The sequence below is a fragment of the Benincasa hispida genome, chromosome 3 (assembly GCF_009727055.1).
Source record: "Benincasa hispida cultivar B227 chromosome 3, ASM972705v1, whole genome shotgun sequence".
Classification (NCBI taxonomy): Eukaryota; Viridiplantae; Streptophyta; class Magnoliopsida; order Cucurbitales; family Cucurbitaceae; genus Benincasa; species Benincasa hispida.
In genome coordinates this window covers 48,957,335-48,978,595 of record NC_052351.1, presented here as the reverse complement: position 1 = coordinate 48,978,595, position 21,261 = coordinate 48,957,335, and the positions used below count along the sequence as shown (strand labels likewise).

At 32.7% G+C, this 21,261-nt stretch overlaps 1 protein-coding gene across 3 annotated transcripts; it reads right to left on the bottom strand.

The window, feature by feature from the left end:
- Positions 1-378: 378 nt before the first annotated feature.
- On the bottom strand, positions 379-4,204 carry LOC120074337. 3 transcript variants are annotated; one of them, XM_039027427.1, is made up of 7 exons: positions 4,027-4,204; positions 3,850-3,963; positions 3,701-3,768; positions 3,017-3,210; positions 2,789-2,920; positions 1,533-1,931; positions 379-786 (listed from the first exon to the last, which is right to left on the bottom strand). In XM_039027427.1, the coding sequence occupies exons 4-7, from the start codon at positions 3,142-3,144 to the stop codon at positions 648-650; spliced, it is 798 nt and encodes a 265-aa protein (XP_038883355.1). In that variant the 5' UTR covers positions 3,145-3,210; positions 3,701-3,768; positions 3,850-3,963; positions 4,027-4,204; the 3' UTR covers positions 379-647. The 3 variants fall into 3 exon arrangements, with proteins under 3 accessions (XP_038883355.1, XP_038883356.1, XP_038883357.1); XM_039027428.1 differs by having other exon boundaries at positions 3,017-3,205; XM_039027429.1 differs by having other exon boundaries at positions 3,850-3,938.
- Between the last annotated feature and the right edge of the window lie 17,057 nt (positions 4,205-21,261).

Below are 21,261 nucleotides of genomic sequence, written 5' to 3'. Positions count from 1 at the left end.
ATTTCAATAAATCTTAATTTGTCTCTACTACTAGTTTATTATGGTTTTTTTTCCTAAAACATTTTATATGTTTACAAACATATTCCCATATTATATTGTTTTACATAAAAATTTTAGATTAAAATAACATTTTTCTTTGTACTCTGGACTTTGTTTCAGGAACTAAAATTAGATATTTAAAATACAAGAACTTGAACTCAAATACATTCTGAAAGTTCTATATTCAACCCATGTGGATTTAGGTTTGAACATGTGGGGGATCATTTGGATGAACACTACTTTCCAGCAAGAAATCCAAATCTTAGCCACATATTTCTTTGTAGATGAGCTGTTTTTTTTCCCTCTTTTTTGGTTAAATTATAAATTCGGTTCCTGTAATTTGAATTAGTCAAATTTATACTTTGATAAAACTTCATAATAGTCCCTATAGTCTGATAAAATCCATATAAATAATTCCTTCCGTACGGCCTAAATTCAAATTATAAACTATAGGAACTAACTTCTAACTTTCTCAAAACAGAAAACCTTAGGTTATAAGGGAAGAAGTACCCCTGCCCCCGACTCGGCTGAAAACATAAAACAGAAATCAAATAACATGCCAAATACTAATCTAAAATAATTAAATAGCAGAGCTATCCACAACAATGTCAAGGTAAGATAGGGAGCTCCACCGTATCAAATGAAAAGAAGCAGACACGTCCATGTTCAACATGACAATATTTCATTGGAATGCCTCTGGATGTTCTCGCAAGAACTTCAAGATCTTTCTTTGAAGGTGGATATCCCCTATAAAAGAAATAAATCACTTCACAGGAGTTAAAGGATCAGACCAATTCTAAGTAATGCAAAGAGTTCTCCAGAAGAAGAAACGATGCAAGTTGAAGCCTATTATTAGATATTGGCGTTTATACAAGAATGCAACTAAATAGTTACAGAAGGCTAAAAATGAAATCAATAATAAACAATTTCACAACCATAGAATTGAGTACTAATCTAAGAGGGTGTTTGGACCACCAAGTTGAATTCTGAAATCTGGAGTTAATATGTTGGAGTTAGGAAGTTTGTGTTTGAGATAGAGTTAAGTGCAAGGTTGTGAAGATGGAGTTGTTCGATAAATGTACAAAAGAGAGGAGGGAAAGATGAAGTTTCTATGATAAATGTGCAAACTTAAATAGGGATTGTGTTTAACATGCCTTTTAAAAGTCCTCATGGATGACTGGAAGTATTTATTTAGAAATAGGCAGGATTTGGTGAAGATGTTAAGAGTGGTAAAAGGTGTTTTCGACTAACTAAATGCATCTCCAAAAAGTTTCAGTGATGAAAAGTAGTTTGATAAATTCTAAAAATTAATAGAGTGCATAGAGTGCTTATAGGGGAAGCATTTAATTTAACTAAATTACTTCCAAAACTGCTTCCATCATGTATGCTTCTCACTTGAGAAACACCTTTTTCAAAAGGCACACCAAGCGTAGTCTAAAAAACTTGAACACAAAACTCAATACTGCAGACTAACTTATAGTGGAAGTTGTTACCTGGTCAAGTAGACCATAAAATTTGGGTCACCAGGAGAAGACTTTCTAAACTTGTTATGTGGAAGAAAAACATCAAAAATAGGCATTACTTCCTCGAGTTGAATGCCATCTAATAGTTCAGAAATCGATCTCTCGTCTTCTGATTTGACATCTGATGCTCCTTTGTTTTCAATAGAACTTGGAGATGAAATGTTACTGCCATCCCTAACACTCTTCAGAGACCAAGGAACTTTATGCTTTCCAACAATGAAACCAAGAGATTTGAGGTGCCTATAAACTTCAAACTGCTCCCAAAGACACCCATTTTTTCCTTCAGCTATTTTCTTATATACATCTTCCAAAGAAAGACTTGAATTATCATGATCCAAAAGATGCAGGGCCCCTACTTCAATAAGAAATCTGAAAATACATAAAATAAATTTTGATAGTGTGCATAAAAATTGTCATTTGAATGTCGCAAAAGAGATTACAATTTGTAATCGGGGGAAAAAAGAGAAGAAAAATAGGATATTTTTTGCTTAAATAGTACCACTCTACTTTTGAGTCAAAAGGTCATATCATAACCAACATTTACAAAGCACAAGATGCACTTTAAGGCAACACACTTCCAACTTTCCTAAAACCAGAGACACAATAAAAATAGATATAAAAAAGCATTGCCCAAGTGAAGGTAAAACAATAGATGTGCATATATATTGTAAATATAGTAAACGATGAATACATATTGTAAATAGAAAAGAAGAATAAGTGATGCATAAATTGAATTATCTAGTTGTACACAAAGAAGATTAATAAAACTTCATTGATGCTACTTATTTTCAAGAGATAATGATAGGAAAAAAGACTCTAGTTAAAAAAAAGTACTAGAAAAATGATTTCTTATATTTACTAAGACACAAAAGGCAACTAGTGCGTCCTCTTGTATATTTTAATTTAGAATTCCTTCACTTTATTCATAATGTAATGTTCTAAATATAGCCCCAAAGACAGCCAAACAAGCAATTAAAAAACTGACCAAAAGGCGATCAAGGTAGTTATCAAGATGCATTTAATGCAGCTATCCTCACCTCATAGGCCATTTCCTGGCCTTGGCTTGGAAACACTTCCAATTCCTATTCTTTTTAATGATATTACCCTACTACTTTAAAGTAATCAAATTAAGACAATGTGAAAGAGAACTCCCCAAAAAGTGTTGTGATAAATATCAAAAAACAATAGGGATAACAAATCCAAAATAAGATCATAGTTTAACCTACAAAGTTTCCTCAATGGAACAATAAATCTTGCCACAACGTACAATGCCAGTTGTCGTCCAAAGGCTTCCCTTGTTCTCTAAAACTTCTGCCATTCCCATCCGATCATTCCATCGAGCTGTTGAAGCATGCTTCCTGGAGACAGATAAAATGTTGTAACACACAATAATAAGCAAATAGCATCATCCTATTGTAGGATATGGAGGAGTTTAAATTCTTGAAATTCTTAACCTGAATTGCAACTTGCGCAAGTACCCAGATGCACAAAGACATTCTTCTTCGTTGTTGATGTCTTCTTCATAGTTGTCTTCATCACCACTAGCTCCTCCTGAGGAGCTTTCCCAATCCACAGCCTCCATCAGAAACCCCCGACTTAGGTATCAAAACTCCTCGTTCAGGGAATGGACATGGCACTGAAGTCTGAACTATGGAGAAATAACGACCCAAAACTACTTAGAACTCAGTGACACAATTATACAATCTAAAGAATAGATCTGGTCCGGAAAGGTCGTTCACAACCCAAAACTACCAAAATTGCTAGATATCGATGCGATGTGATTCTTAATTCTGAAATTTCATTTGGTAACTAACAGTTTATTGAACAACACAATGACCTACTCTTTCTTACGGCGGAATAAGAAGGGGAAGGTTTTCAGAGATTTGAGCCATGAGAGCTGCCTACCACAACGCAAACTATAATTAACTTCAACCTTTATGGCCCAAACAAAAGTTGTCGAATTCACCAAAGAACCAGTGTGCTTAGAATAATTTACCCATATACACTTATCCAAGAATTTAGTTTTCTTGACTTCAGTGATGAATTTGCCCTAACTCTAAGCTCAATAAAAATTCAGAAGTTAGGGCTCAATCTACTAGCTACAACGGATTTGAAAGTGATCCGAACCTAAAACTCACCAGAAAAAGTCGCCAAACGTCCTTAAGCGCTGCTGGACAGCACGTTAAACCCCTCAGACTTCTCGAATCTAAGATCAAAGCAGTGTGGGTGGGTAACCGAAATTGGAGTTAAACTGCCATCGGTAACAATAACCAACAAGAAAACTCACCGAAACGTCACAAGACGCTCATCTGCGGTGGTCCCGGCAGTGACTAGGCAATGGCGGTAGAAGTAACGACGGCCGGAAGGTCCGGGGAGCTTGCAGTGACGATGCGACCGAGTTCTGTGAGAGAGAAATTAAATGCGAAGGGAAAGAAAAATAGATGAGAGAGGAGAAGAAACCCACGTGAAGATCGCCACCAGTGGCAGCGCAGTTGGCCTGAGCACGGCGGATGGCGATGGAACTAAGCGGCGCAAACGGTGGAGTGGCAGCGGAACGCCGGAGAGAGGGTGCGACTGACGGGAAGAAGCCGCACCTAATCACACATGACACGACTCAGATTTTTTTTTCCTAAGAAAATATAGTTTTGGTGCTACTAATCTAATTTATATTTGATCCTGATTTCAAAATATCATACATTTAGCGCTTAATTTTAAGTTTGATTTGATTGCAAAATGTTACAATTTTTTTATTAATTATAATTTAGTCATTAGATTTTAAGATTTTTATTTTTCATATAAACTTTTTACTCAATATTTAGTGTTAATGCATGTGAATAAATTTAAAATCATAATAATTCAACAAATTAGTTTTTCATCATTCTTAAAATTAATTCTTTTATATACTTATTTTAGATAATTAGTAGACATTATCGTTAATGTTGAAAGTAAGCATTTAATAAAAATCAAAGTTAAAATATAAAATCTTGAAACCTAAGGACCAAATTGAAACAAAACTTAAATTTCAATGGTAAAATTGTAATATTTTGAAGTTTATGAACTAAATTGAAACTAAAATCAAAACTAAGAACTAAACATACAACATTTTGAAATCTAGAAAGCAAATAGAAACTAAATCCAGAATATCGGAATCAAAAAGATATTTTTTTTCAAGTTTATTTTCATCAATAGACAAAAAAACAGTTTTAAAAAAAATTGGTCAGTCTTAAAATAGATTAGTCCATGTGCATTGAAATTCGCATGTGAAAACATTAAGAGGGCGTTTGGGGCAACGATCATGATCAAAATATAATAACCGCCTCCTGCTACAATAAAAACTATTTCAAAACCTCAAATTATTTACTATTTTACATTCATAATTTTTGTATTATTTGTTACTATGTTTACTATTTCATTCTCAAACTAAAATATTTACACCTCAAACACATACTATTATAACCCAAACTAAAATGATCTATACCCCAAACACCCCTAAGTTTTGAATTTAAAATTCTAAAATAATGGTTAATTGTTTAAAGAAAAAACTAACATATACCATATATAAATATTTTATTTTTAAAAACTGCAATGTAATAATCAAAACAAAAATAGACTCATAAATTAAATTATTTGTAATTGTTTTAAATAGCAAAATTGTTGAAAATATTTTCAAATATAGCAAAATGTTACCGATAGCATTTATCGATATTTATCAATCTATTACTATCAGTGATATACACGAATAGATATCTTTCTCTGTTTGTTATTGATAAACGATGACATTTTACTATATTTATAAATAAATTGATTGAAATATTTGACCAAACAAATCTTAAATTATTTATGTTAGGATTATAAACCTCAATGTAGAAGTTGCAAATGCTGGAGATTATTATTTTATTCAATTAGTTTTTATTATAACTTTATACTAATTTCCATAAATTATTTTTATTTGTTTGTAAAAGATATTTCCTTTTGGGGACAAATAAATTTTGTTATTTTCATCTTTATTTTTGTTTATTGCATTGTAGTTTTAGAAAATATAACTTTCTATTGTAAATATGTTAAATTAGGTGTAATATAGATGCTCACTATTAATGTCCATTGGTCATGTGTGATTTATCCATTAGCCCATGTATTATCTATGTGACTTAATATTACACACTATGATTGTTCATGTAATCCACTTTCTACTTACCAAATTACTTATAAATAGATGTATTTCGTGGGTTTTGAATGACACATGATCGATCCAAAAAAATTGGAGAAAGTAGAGAAATTCATTCTTTTTTATTTTAATTTATTTTATATATTTATATATTATATTATATTTATTTTATTATATATTATTATTATTATATTATATTTTCTCCATATTCGTGTTCTTATTGTGCGTCGTTGTGCTCCTCAAATTCACAACATATTATCAGCACGAGCTTTTATCGTTTTCCTCGCCAAAGGTAGATCCTAAAGATATGTCGATTTTTTCCTCTTCATTATAATTAATAAATTTAACGTTATTTTGCATATTTAATATCTATTAAATTTCTAATATAAATACAATATTTTATGATAGTGTTGCAATGAAAAATCTCACAAAATTAGAATTTGTCGTCCTTAATATTAATGCCAATAATTATTTGTCATGAGTACTTGATGCCGAAATCCACCTTGATATTATGAATCTTGGAGAGACTATTAAAGAATGAAATACGACATCCAGTCAGGACAAAGCAAAAGGTTATAGTTAATTTTTTTCCATTAATTAAATTAATACAAAAGTTATATTTATTTAATTAATGATTTAGGAGTCCAATCCTGATCCATAAATTGTTCTTTAAATTATGCATTGGATGTATGGTTTATTTTTATTAATATATGTCGTAATGTATGTCATATAGTAAAATTCCACCATAAGTTATACATTAATCATGCATCATGAATATAATAAATGTTATAATATAGTTGCATGATTTATTTTATAGTATGCTCATGCATCATATAATATAAGTGTTATAATATATGTTTGCATGCATAATAACATTGTCATGCATAATTTATATTACAGGAGATATAATATATAGGTGAATGTATGTATGAATGTTATTATTTTTATTTCATTACTTTAGTATATAATTGTTATGTATGTTAAGTAATTAAATTGAGATTGCATGAAGCATGATATTACTTTAGATAATTTTATAAATGTTATAATTTTACTAAGTATGTAATTAAATACAATGTATAGTTTTAATTTGTTTAATTTATTTTATAATCGTTATAATTAAATAAAATTAGAAATTAAAATCAATAATTCAGAATTGCATGCAAACTTAGGTTTAAATCAATTTTTAAATTATTTAAAATATGATTCATATAGACCTAAGTTCACAATATTTCTAATTTGATTAGAAATTAATTTAATCTTTTTAATCAGTTTAGTAGGATTAAATTGGTTTTAACAAAAGATTAAATTTGTAGCAAATATATCTATAAGAGACATTTGTCTAAGGCTGTTCTGTCTAGTTGGGGTATCTAAGTTGATGGAAACGGAATACTTCTATCTAGGAACTGACTTGGAAGGTGAATTAGATAGATTTGCTACAAGCATGCAAATGTTGATTAAAGTTTGTTAAAATGTTTAATGAACATTAATCAAAATTGTTTAGCTATCTAAAGTAAGTGTTACTCATGGGCAAATTTAAACAATCATAGTAAAAATAATTAACCATATTTTTCTAAGTTAAATTAACCCTAGGTAAAATACTTAGTGGGAGGAAAATGGGGTATATGATGCTTCATTTTTCCTTTTCATGTTTCTCCCTCATAGTTTACACCGTAAGATTTATACTCGGCCTCGAGGCACCTTTGCTTGTGTCCCCCTACGAGTGGTGTTTATATAGGTCAATACCAAGGTGAATGGAGAGAATGTTTATAGTAAGTGGGAGTAGGATGTGTGTCAACATATCTCATGGTCTCTTTCATTAGTTTATAGTAAATTTTCATGTTCAGCCTCGAGGCACCTTTGCTTGTATTCCCCTATGGATGACATTTGCATGACTCTTTACTCAAACTCTAAAAATAGATAGGTTGTTTTAGTTTTTGCTCCAATCGGTTTTCCCCTACGGTTGGCTCATTGGGGCGGAACTCTATAATCTAAAATAAGGGGTTACACTTACAAGAAAATGTTAAGCTAGTTAACAATTTCTGGACCAAACAATGTTGACTAACATTTACAGGAACAAAGAGTTGTTCTGTATATTGGTTGAGATGACCTCATTTAAGTGAAGGGGTACCTCATCACCCTATGATGACTTTTACTTTGTCTCACTAAATCATCATTGCAAAATAGATGTCATATAGGGTGCATTAAATTATTTTGCTAAATTTGATTGATTTTTCAATTTGGGTAATGCTTCAAACTGGCTAATACATGGTTTACTACTATAAATAAATTGTATATTTCAATAATTTTTCAATATGACTTTTGCAATGTCAAATATGCTCGCCGACGAAAAATTATTTGGCGATAATTACATCACCTGGGAAAACACTGTTAATACAGTTCTGATCATGATGATTTGAGATTTGTTTTTGTGGTGGAATGTCCTCCAGTCCCAGCTTAAAACTCCGCTCGAAACGTTGGGGAGACATATAAGCGCTGGATAAATGAAAATAAAAATGCCTGAGCGTATATCTTGGAAAAACTTTCTGAAGTCTTGGTCAAGAAGCATGAGTCCATGCTCACTATCCGTGAGATCATGGAGTCCCTACGGGGAATGTTCGGACAACCATTCACACAACTCAGGTATAACGCTCTTAAATTCATCTTCAATGCCCGTATACAAGAGAGGGCATCTGTTCGGAAATATGTTCTCAACATGATGGTCCACTTTAACGTGGCAGAGATGAATGGGTCTGTCATCGATGAAGTCAGTCAGGTCAGATTCATCCTGGAAACTTTAACTGAAAGTTTCCTATAGTTTCGTAGCAATGCTGTTATGAACAAGATTGACTACAACCTGACCACTTAGCTCAATAAGCTGCAGATTTTCCAATCCTTGATGAAAGTTAAGAAACAGAAGAGTGAGAGAAGTGTTATCTTGTCCTCTAAAAATTTCTTCAGAGGTTCGATCTCTGAAACTAAGTTTGTGCCTTCCTCTTCTGGCACCAAAATGTAGAAGAAAAAGAAAGGTGAAAAGGAGAAAGCTAAACCACCAGATGCTACCTAGAAAGGCAAGACGGCCAAAGGTGCAAAGGGAATTTTTTTATATTGTAACCAAGAAGGAGACTGGAAGAGGAATTGTCCTAAGTACTTGGCAGAAAAGAAGAAGGCCAAGTAAGGTAAATGCAATTTACTTGTGTTACAGACTTGTTTAATGGAGAATGATGATTCGACCTGGATAATAGATTTAGATGCCACTAACCATGTTTGTTATTCACTTCAGAGAATTAGTTCCTAGTGGTAATTAGAGGCTGAGGAAATGATGATGCGTGTAGGAACTGGGCATGTCGTCTCAGCTATGACAATGGGAGGACTTCGACATTGTTTACAAAAATCATATATTTTATTAGATAATGTATATGTGGTTCTAGGCTTGAAAAGAAACCTTATTTCTGTAAAATGTTTGCTTGAATAGAAATACTCTTTAAATTTTAATGTAAATAAAGTGTTTGTTTATAAGAATAGAGTACATGTTTATTCTAAAAATCTCGTAGATAATCTTTATGTGGTAAGATCGTTAGCAATTAAAACTCTCTTAAATACTGAACTATTTAAAACTGTGGTAACTCATAATAAAAGACAGAAAATTTCTCCTAAAGAAAATGTCCATCTTTGGCACTTAAGATTAAGATACATAGATCTTAGTAGAATTAAGAGACTGATCAAGAATGGACTTTTAAGCGAGTTAGAAGAAAATTCTTTACCTGTGTGTGAGTCATGTCTTGAAGGAAAAATGACTAAAAAATCTTTTATTGAAAAGGTCACAGGGCCAAAGAACTTTTAGAACTTGTACATTTAGACCTCTATGGTTCGATGAATGTTAAGATAAGAAAAGGGTTTGAATATTTCATCACTTTTACTAATGATTATTCTAGATATGAGTATATTTATTTAGTGCAACAAAAGTCTGAAGCCCTTGAAATTTTCAAGGAGTATAAGGCTGAAGTTGAAAATGCATTAAATAAAACAATTAAAACATTTCGATTTGATCGAGGTGGAGAGTATAAGGATCCAAATGTTGGGATTGGTGTCCTAATTCTCCTGGAGTCTCGAGTTTGTAAACTTTGTACACATTGTTATTAATAAAATAAGAGTTATTTTATTTACGTTTACTCATATCCAATAACAAAGATCCGTGGTTATTGTATGTAAACTTAAGTATGTATATGAGATATACAAGTAGATCATGCCTTAAGTAATAACCTAAATGGTCTGTAGTATAAGGACAAAGGAGGGATACTTTATCCTGGTGATACTACGGATACGACCCAGTTTGTAGACGTTTACAAGTGTTGTAAACTACTACAGATGGTCTAATCCTGACCATTCATATGGAGACATGCGAACGGGGGTGTCCTATACAAAGAGTTTGTATAAGATCGGACCACGAGATAATTAGTCTTTTTATATAATGCTGTCGATAATTAATACTTACATCTCACTAAAACGACCATAAGTGACATGACCTTAATCCTAAGTGTTTTGGGAAATCCTACCTTTGAGAGTGATCCTTTGATTAGTAAGGGTGAGAGTGGCCAGATTGCCAACTCAACAAGCCTACCTTTTTGGGGATTTTTCTGATTAGGGAGTTGGAAACTCAGTTACACAAGATGGAATTCACTCCTTTCCCGAAGCAGGGGTAAGTAGAAAGATTGCTCCCTTAAGGGCTGATTCCGGGTCTTGAATATAGTGATCACACCCTTTCTTTGAAAGAGAGAACCCAGTCATAGTAGGACTATGACTTATTGTTCATTAAAGAAATAAGTGGTACTTAAGAAGTTAGATGTAACTACAGGGGTAAATGGTAAATTGGCCTAACTGTACTTATGAGCGATTTGTGAAGGGTTATCGCACTGTTGATTGGTTAATATGGACATAGAAATATATATAGTGAGAAGAGTGCAGCTGTCGGTCTTTAATGGAATGTCCGACAGTTAACGGATGGTAAAGCTTGAGGTTACAGATCCATAAGGTTCCCTTGGTAGCTCAATAATCAGAGTTTAGGGTTGATTTGAAGCGTTCAAATTAACAAGAGAAAATTCGATTATATGTGATATGATCGGTGTGATGTATTAGATACATTACTTGAAGGGATTAATGTAAATATGATTTACATTAAATACCATATAATAGAAAAAGAACTATGGTTTGTATGTTTCATGAGATAAAATATTAAAACTATAAATTATAAATATAATATGATAAGTTGGTTATCAGATTTCTTTATAATATATTAATTATTTGATAATTAATTTATTTTTCTCTAATAACCGATTGAGTGGGAGGTTATTGGTAGTTTTATGGTAACCGTGAGATAAAAGAAAAATTATTTCCCTAAAATTAAAAGTTAATTCATTCGAAAAGTACTCACAGAAACAAGCTATCAAGTGAAAGAGTTTCACTAAGTGATGACGTTCAGAAAATAAATGATTGTGTAGAGTTTACTATATGATAGTCACTCAGCTGATCGTTGCTACAAAATTGAGTGGCTAAGTCTATACGATAGGCTGTCGTTTACTAAATGATCGAGCATATGTGAGTGGAGGTATTCTATACAAAGGAGTTTGTATAAGATTGAACCATGAAATGACTAGTCTCATTATATAACACCATTCATAAAAAAGACTTACATTTCACCAGGATGACCATATGTGACATGACCTGAATCCTGAGTGAGTTGTGAAATCCTGCCTATAAAGGCGGTCCATTGATTTGTATGGGTGAGAGTGGTCAGATCGCTGATTTGATAAGCCTACCATTTTGAGGATTTGTCTAATTAAGGAGCTGAGAACACAACTACACAAGACGAAATTCACTCCTTCCCTAACGTTTGGGTAAGTAGATAAATTGCTCTCTTAAGGGCTGATTTTGGGGCTTGAACAATGTGGCGCCACACCCTCTCTTGGCCCAAGAGGGGTTTGGTCATAGTTGGACTATGACTTATTGTTCATTAGAGGGATCAGTGGTACTTAATGAGTTAGATGTAACTATAGGGACAAAACGGTAATTTTGGCTCAGATATACTTACGAGCAATTTATGAAGGATCATTGAACTATCGATTGGTTATATTCAACAGACACATAAATATATATGTAATGCGAAGAGTGCAATTATAGATCTTTAATGGAGTGACCAAGAGTTAATGAATGTTGAGTAATTTAATTAAAGGAGTTTAATTAATTATTCAAGTACCATTTGAGCTTCAATCTACAGGTTCATAAGGTTCCCTCTGTAGCTCAACAGGGACTATTGAGAATTAATTTTAGATTAATTGTACATGATATAATCAATTTAAATTAATTATATGTGATATAATTTCTATAATGTATTTGATACATTATAATATAAAGTTTATTTTGAAATGAATTAAATATTTGAATACGATTCAAATACTAATAGTATGGATGAGATTCATATAATTAAATTTAATATAAATTTGATTATATTAAATGCCATGAATTATGAGAGTTTTAAAACTATAGATTATACTATATTCAATATAATGTAAACTATAGGCTATGTGTTATATTTGATATAACATATAGTTATATATATTAATTAGATTAATTTTAATTTTAATTATAAATTAAAGGGGGGAGTTACAACTTCCCTCCCCTTAATGCTCTAAAAAAAATGTGGTGGTGAAAAAAACAAGCGGTTTTTCTTTCATCTTCTTCGTAGAAGTTTTCACAAGCTCCTTTATGCTTCTTGATCTCCCAGCAAGTTTTCACAAGCTCCTCTATGCTTCTTGATCTCCCAGCAAGAACAATACAGAAAAAAAAATTCCTCTCCTTTCAAAATCCTCTCCCTCTCCCAAAAATTAACAGAGCCCACATCTTCTGTAAATTCTCAACCCCTAAAGAGAATACAGAAGGCTCACTTCTGTTGGTGTCTAAATTGGTTTGGTTTTGCTGTGTTTTTTTTTTTTTTTTTTGTTCAGTTTGAGATTCCAAGACGAGGGTACGTGATCGGATTGAGGAGAATTATCGTGGAGATGTGGTTCTTCAAAGGTTAGTAAAATTCTAACCCTAATCTTTCTTTTTAATTCAAAGGCATGCTGTAAATTTTTTTGATAAAATGCATAATATTCTTTTGTGTTTTAATTCACTGTGAAATTTAAAAATTGGGACACGATCCATGCTTTCCCATCGGACCTCACAGTCTTTCAGAAACATATGCAATAATGAACCTGAAGTTCATGAATCCAGACATATTTACAATTTGGCATGATAGATTAGGTCATCCAGGGTCTATAATGATAAGAAGAATTATTGATAATTCAAATGAACATCCATTGAGGAGTCAGAAGAATTTTCAATCTAATGAATTATCATGTGATACTTACTCTTAAAGCAAATTAATCATTAGACCATCACTAGTCAAAGTGGGGACTGAACCACCTGCATTTTTAGAACGAATTCATGGTGATATATGTGGACCTATTAACCTACCAAGTTGACCATTTAGATATTTTATGGTATTAATAGATGCATCTAACAGATGGTCATATATGTGCTTATTATCAAGTCGAATTCTTGCATTTTCAAGATTACTTGCTCAAATAATTAAGTTAAGAGCACAATTTTCTAATTGTACAATTAAAATCATTCGTCTTGATAATACTGGTGAATTTACATCCCAAGCTTTTGATAATTATTGTATGTCAATTGGGATAAATGTTGAACATATTGTAGCTCATGTTCATACACAAAATGGTCTAGCAAAATCATTCATAAAACATTTGTAGTTAATTGTTAGACCATTACTTATGAGAGCTAAGTTTCCTACATCTGTATGGAGATATGTTATTTTGTATGTAGCTCACTTGTACGCATTAAAATAGTATCTTATCATAAGTACTCGCCATTACAATTAACTTATGTAGTTATTGACAACATTTTTGCGTATATTGTTGCTTTTAATATTATATCTGAAAATGAGAATTATGAACCAAAATCTGTTGAAGAATGTCGACATAGAAAAGACTGGCTTCAGTGGAAAGAAGCAATTGAGGCAGAATTAAACTTGAAGGAAATCGAAACTCAAGATTTCCGTGAGCAGCGGAAGCAAGACTATTCTAAATTATAATCATGAATCAACAATACATTTACAGTCGACTTCAAAACAAACAGTTATACAATTATACAGAGAAATTACAGCATGAACAATACAGAAGAACAGAGATCAAACTCTATACGAACATCGGCAGAAACGTCTCAACGCTTCGACGTGCAACTATGATCGAACAACAGAAACCACGAGCCCTCGATCTACACGACCACAACACCGCACGAACACAACACGAACACTTTGTTGGCTTTTTAGCCCTTAATCTCAAATTAATTAATTAATCAATCAATGTTTTGATGATAACAAACTCAAATTTTAATTACTGAAAATTTTAGTGTTTTAATATGTCCATAGCGTAGAGCTCGAAACAAAGATTCCAACACCTCTTGAATCATTCAAATCGGAGCTAAAACGAAGATGATATGACCGAAACAAGTCTATAGAGAAAATACCGTGGTGGATGACGTGGCATAACCAGACCATTTGCAAGACATGTGGCAGCATATTGGTTGAATGGTGGATCATTAAGAGATTAACATATGATGGACTTTTGATTTTTGGATTGATTTAAAAAAAATGAAATAGAAAAAATTAAAAGGAAAATAAATTTAATATTATTTTATGTTTGTATCTAACGGCTAGTTTTTTTTACACATGGTATGTTTTTTATTTTTGGATTGACTTTAAAAAGAAATGGATGTAAAAAGAAAATGAATTAAAAGGAAAATTAATTTGATATTATTTTATGTCTAACAGCTAGTTTTTGCACGTGGTATATTTTTTATTTTTTGGATTAATTTTAAAAAGAAAATGAATTTCAAAAGAAAAGGAATTTAATATTATATTTTGTTTGTATCTAACGACTAGTTTAGTTTAAAATCGCTACCATTGATTTTTCTTTTCCAAAATCCAATGGTTCAAATTAATTGTGATTTCTAAACATTTTTTCCATCTCTATATAAATCATATTCCTCTCCAAATTTTGTACGAATAAATTTTACATTTCATAATCCTCCAAAACTTAAAAAATTTCCATTGTTGCTCTCTCTAAGCTTCCAATTTTTTTTTCTTTTAATCTTATTCTCGATAGAGTGTTATTGTATTGTGAGGATAAATTTGTTGAGTGCGTAAACTTGTAAATCCACTTTAGTGAGAGTTGTATTGTGTTCTTAAAAAATACCAATATTTGTAACGGTTTGATCCTAAACCGTGCAAAGGATTGGGTTTGCTCTTGAAATCGTAAAAGGAGCGGTGGTGTAACGGTTGGGCTCTAATCCGTGGAAAGAGACGGAAAGATTTTATTCAAATTCTCAAGAGGCGCTTGTATAGTGGAGTAGGTCGAGTTTGACCGAACCACTATAAAAATTACAGTGTCTTCTTCTCTAACTCTTTCCTTTTTTTTTTTTTGCAATTAATTTAAACAATTTATTGTATGTTTTATTTTGTTCTTATTTATTTGCTAAGATTTGATAGAATTAAATTATCACACTATTTGTCATCTTATTTGTTGCATAAATTGAATTTTTCTTATTATTTATTAAAAATGTATTAATTAATTTAATTGGGTTAATTTAGAAAAAAAGTTTAATGAAACCCTATTCACCCCCTCTAGGGTAGCCATATCGATCAAACACACTTCGCACTCGTCCTCAATGATCTCCTCCATAACAGCGAACAAACACCACGCTTGTCCTCAGCGACACGAACGGCCTCCACAGCACCATGAACGACCTCCAAAAAACCTCGACGGTGTCGAGTTGAGTCTGACACCTCCAACAAGGTGACCTTGGTATTCTCGATGTGAGAATTCAGAGGGTGGGCTCTGTTCGGACTTAGTCCTCAGCGTACACGACTGGGCAAGTGGGAGATAGCTGAGACCTATCGTATAGGTCGATGCCCAATCATTTAGATAAAGCTATGCAATCGTCTAACAAAAGCTATGCAATCGTTTAGCTCTATCATTTAGCTCGGTTTGTCACCTACAGACTCTACACGATCGTTTACCTTGGGCCAACGATCGTCTAGCAAAGCTATATGATCGTTTAGTAAACACTGCACAATTGTTTAGCTCGCACCTGCACGACCATTTAGTTTGCCCAGTCGTCGTTTAGTAAATCTGTATTTACTTGATGACCACCATGAGTTTCTACACGCCGAGAGATATGACTCAAAATTCTTTTTCAAACTTTTTGAAAATTTTCTTTTTGAAAATAGGAAACACTTTCCTTTTAAACCCACGGTTACCATGATCCAATGATCACCTACTACTTTGGTTATTTAAAAGAAAAAGTATTAATTATCTAATAATTAATATTATTATAACAATAATGATAACCAACTTATCATACTATATTTATAACCTATAGTTTTACTATTCATCTTATAGAACATATAAACCATAGTTCTTTTTTTATTCCATGTACTTAATGTTAATCTCATTTACATCAATCCCCCACTAGATGTATCTTATACATCATACCGATATTATCATGTATAATCAAAATATCTCTTGTCAATTTGAACATTTTAAATCAACACCAGGAACTGATTCTCAACAGAATCCAAGCTACCAAGGGACTTCATGGACCTATAGATCCGAAGCTCCAACGATACGTGAATAACTGACTAAACTCTTTAGTCACGGATCCACCATCCGTTAACTGCTAGGCATTCCTCTAAAGACCGGTAGCTGAACTCTCCTTACTACAGATATATTATGTGTCCATTTTAACCAATCAATAGTGCGACCCCCCTTCACAGATCGCTCGTAAGTACGTTGGGCTAATTAACCGTTATGCCCTGTAGTTACATCTGTTTCTCCTTAAGTATCACTGATCCTCTAATGAACATAATCATAGTCCTATTATGACTGAGTCTTCTCTTCTAAAGAGAAGCTGTGGCCACTATGTTCAAGCCCCAGAATCAGCTCTTAAGGGAGCAATCTCTCTACTTATCCCTGCTTCGGAAAAGGAGTGAATTCTATAATGTGGATTGAGTTCCCAGCTCCCAGATCAGACAAGTCCCCAAAAGGATAGGCATGTTGAGTTGGAAATCTGGCCACTTACCCATACTAATCAAAGGACCGTCCTCAAAGGTAGGAGTTCACAAAACACTCAAGATTGAGGTCGTGTCACCTATGTTCGTTTAGGTGAGATGCAAGTCTCTAGTATCAACGCGTATAACATAGAGTAGTCATCTGTGGTCCAGGTCTTATACAAACTCTTTATATGAGACACCCTCATTCCACGTCTCACACGAATGGTCAGGAGTCATCTACCATCTGATGAAGTTTATAACACTTGCAAACCTTCACAAAGCGAGCCGTATCCGTCTCCACACGAATGGTCAGGATCTACCATCTGTTAGTAGTTTATAACACTTGCAAACCTCTACAAAGCGAGCCGTATCCGTAGTGTCACCAGGATCAGGTATCCCACCTTAATCCTTATACTACAGACCGATTTAGGTTATCACTTAAGACATGATCCACTAGTATGTCACATATACATGTTTAAGTTCACATAAGATAACCAAGAGCTTTGTTTATTGGATATGAGTAAATGCCATAATTAAATAACATTTATTTTATTCATTGAACAATGTGTAGCTTTACAAAAACAACGAGACTTCGGGAGAATTAGAATACCAATCCTAACAAAACTCGCTATTAAAACGTCGGGTTTTTGGATCAGTAGTCCGAACACTAGAAGATGTTAAACTTGTGGGATACAAATGAGTATTTGTGAGGAAAAAAAATGAAAATAATGAGGTCACAATATATAAAGCAATACTAGTTGTATAAGGTTTTTCACAAAAACCTGGTATTGATTATGAGGAGACGTGTTCTCCGGTAGTATATGCAATTACACTAAGATATTTAATTAGTCTGACTGTGTATGAAAGTCTGGATATGCATCTTATGGATGTAGTCACAACATATTTATATGGTTCTCTTGATAATGATATTTATATGAGAATCTCAAAAGGATTTAATGTACTTGAAACACATAAATCAAATTCTCGGGAATTGTATTCAATAAAGTTATATAGATCGCTATATGGATTGAAACAATTAGGGCGAATGTGGTACAATCACCTGAGTGGATATTTGTTAAAGGAAGGATATCAAAACAATCCAATATGTACATATGTGTTTATAAAGAAATCATAGTCAGGATTTGCTATTATAACTGTATCTGTTGATGACTGAAATATAATTGGGACTTTCAAAGAGCTTCCAATGGCAATAGAATATCTTTAGAAAGAGTTTGAGATGAAAGATCTCAGAAAAATAAATTTTTTCCTTGGCTTGCAAATTGAGCATTTAGCAAATAAGATATTTGTTCATCAATCAATTTATACAAGAAAATGTTGGGTTTTATGTCCTAAAACTCGTGGTTGAAACAATAGAACTTATTCTGAAAATTCAATAAGGTGTTATTGAATAGATGTTTTGCTTATTAGAAATCCAATAAACCTAAAAGTCACTTGACTATTAAATGAGTACTTGAACTTTATGTGGAGACATAAAGGCGGATCAAGTTCGAGTAAATAGTCAAAATGATCTATAGTATATAAATAAGATTGGGTACTTTATTCTGGTAATGCTATTGGATGCAGCCTGCTCTGTAGTTGTTACAAAGAGTTGTAAAGTGCTACAAACGAAGTGATCCTAATTCGTTCATATTGGGCATGAGAAGTGAGGATGTCCTTGTGCAAAAGGGTTTCTACAAGATCGGACTACGAAATCAGTCACTCTTACTTTATAACGTTGTTTACTATTTAAGACTAACTATTTCAAAGCGATGACCTAGGTAACTTGACCTTAATCCTGAGTTAACTATGAACTCCCGTTTATTGGGATTATCCTTAGATTTGCATGGGTGAGGGTTGGCTCAACAACGCCGGCTCAATAACCTCCAATTTTAGGGATAAGACTGAATAGATAGCTGAGGACATAGGGTGCAAGACGGAATTCACTTCTATCCGTTTTTAGGGATAGTAGGAAGGTTGTTCCCTTAAGTGTTGATTCTGGGTCTTGAACAAGGGGTCCCGCCCTCTCACTAGCTCGAGAGGGATTCGATTTTGTTGATTGGATCACAAAACAATTGTTCAATAGGGGATCAATGGGGAACTTAAGGAACAAAAGGTAATTTTAGGGGTAAAATAGAGATTCGACCAACTGTTATTACGGACAACCTGTGAAGGGTTGACTTACTAATCATGGTTATATCGAGTAGAATTCAACTATAGGCTTTAGTGGAGTGACCCATTAGTTAACGAATGACGGTTAGATCGGTCTAATGAGTTTAGCCGATTAATCGTTGGAGCCCATGATCTGTAGGCCCACGAGATCCCCTTATTAGCTCGGAAATGGATTAGCTCTAGAGTAGCGTGATAAGTTAATTTGAACGTTCAAATTAGAATCAAACGGAATTGGATAATATTAAATTATATATATATATATATATAATTTAAATATATGAAGATGGAATTGTGTAAAATTAATTTAATATTTGATATTAAATTAATTAGAATTATTTAAATTGTTTAAATAATTATTTATTAATTTTATTAGAAATTAATTTAAGAAATTAATAAAATTAATAATTTTTTATTTTAGAAATCAAAATATGATTTTAAAATCAAAATTGAATTTTGGAAATAGAAATTACACAAAAAGAAAAATGTGATTTTTCAACTTCATCTTCAAGTTGCTCACAAACAATCCACCATCTTCAAGCTTCATTTACTCCAAGCATGAGTTGCATCCCATGCAGCAAATCTCTTTGCATGATAGTCTGCAATATATTGAAGAGATTGGAGTGAAGTTGAAGTAAGGCAACCGATAGAATTTTCGTTGAAAATTTGGTTGAAGAATGTATTCTTCATTGGGTTGCTGCTGTGAGCATTCTCCAAATTCCCTTTGATTCCAGTTTATTTTGAGTCTCACAACTCATTCTAGAGTACCAAAAGAATAGTAGGGAAGATCTTGTGGTGGTCTGCACAAAGATTTGGAGGAATTAGCAGCTGAAAATCAAGATTTCAACGGTTCTTCAAAAGTATATCTTGAAACCCATTAAATTCCACTTGAGCATGCTTTCGTTTTTGCCAAAATTAATCAATTAGAGTGCTTATCGATCATCGTCGCTTCCGCTGCGTGCTGGTACCATTTTGACAGAAAAGTTTTGAAAAGATTTTAAATGGACAAAGCACATCCATTGAACATTCTAATGGAAGTTTGTTCACTAGATGTGAAGAAAGATATATTTTGACCTCAAGATGATAATGAAGAACTTCTTGATCTTGAAGTACCATATCTTAGCGCAATTAGTGCAATCATATATCTTGTTAATAATACAAGACCAAATATTGCATTTTCAGTTAATTTATTAGCAAGATATAGTTCTTCTTCAACAAAAAGACATTGGAATGGAATTAAGCATATACTCTGTTATTTCCGATGAACGATCCACATGGGATATTTTTTTTCAAATAAATCAAATTTTGATCTAGTTGGTTATGCAGATTCTGAATATTTATCTGATCCACATAAAACTAGATTTCAAACAAGTTATCTGTTCACATGTGGAAGAATTGCTATATCATAGCGATCGACGAAACAGACCATAACAACTACTTCTTCAAATCATGCTAAAATTCTTGTAATTCACGAGGCAAGTCGAGAATGTGTATGGTTAAGATCGATGACTCAGCATATTTGTAGAACATATGATTTGTCTTCCAATAAAAATCTTCCAACGATATTATATGAAGACAACACAACATGCATATCCCAAATCAAAGAAGGATATATTAAAGGAGATAGAACAAATCATATTTCATCGAAGCTTTTTTATACTCATGATTTTGAAGAAAATGGTTACATTACTGTACAACAAATTTATTCGAAAGATAACCTGACCGACTTATTTACCTACATTACCTACCACAACCTTTGAAAAATTGGTGGACAACATCGGGATGTGGCGACTCAGAGATCTTAAGTGATGTTTCCATGAGGGAGAGTAAATATACTTTTTAAGAGTATTAGATTATATGAAATATGTACTTTTTTTTTCCTTCACTAGGATTTTTTTCCAGTGGGTTTTTTTCCTAGTAAAGGTTTTACGATACATATCTTATATACAGTGGACATTTAAGGGAGATATTATAAATATGTTAATTTAGGTGTAATGTAGAAGATGCCCATTATTAGTGTTCTTTGCCCATGTGTCACTTATCTATTACCCCATGTGTTGTCCATGTGTCTCAAGATTAGACACTATTAGTGTCCATGTAATTCATCTCCTACTTGCCAAATTGCCTATAAATAGTGGCATTTTGTGGGTTTTAAGAGAACCACACATATTGATGATCAATCCAAAAAGATTGAAGAAAGTGGA

What these genes read in the sequence shown, in the direction of transcription:
- LOC120074337 (XM_039027427.1), bottom strand. Translation starts at nt 3,144, where the DNA reads ATGGAGGCTGTGGATTGGGAAAGCTCCTCAGGAGGAGCTAGTGGTGAT. An exon ending in TGTTCCATTGAGGAAACTTT is followed by an intron (nt 1,932 to 2,788) that starts GTAGGTTAAACT and finishes ATGTATTTTCAG; the next exon opens with ATTTCTTATTGAAGTAGGGG. An exon ending in TTTATGGTCTACTTGACCAG is followed by an intron (nt 787 to 1,532) that starts GTAACAACTTCC and finishes TTTCTTTTATAG; the next exon opens with GGGATATCCACCTTCAAAGA.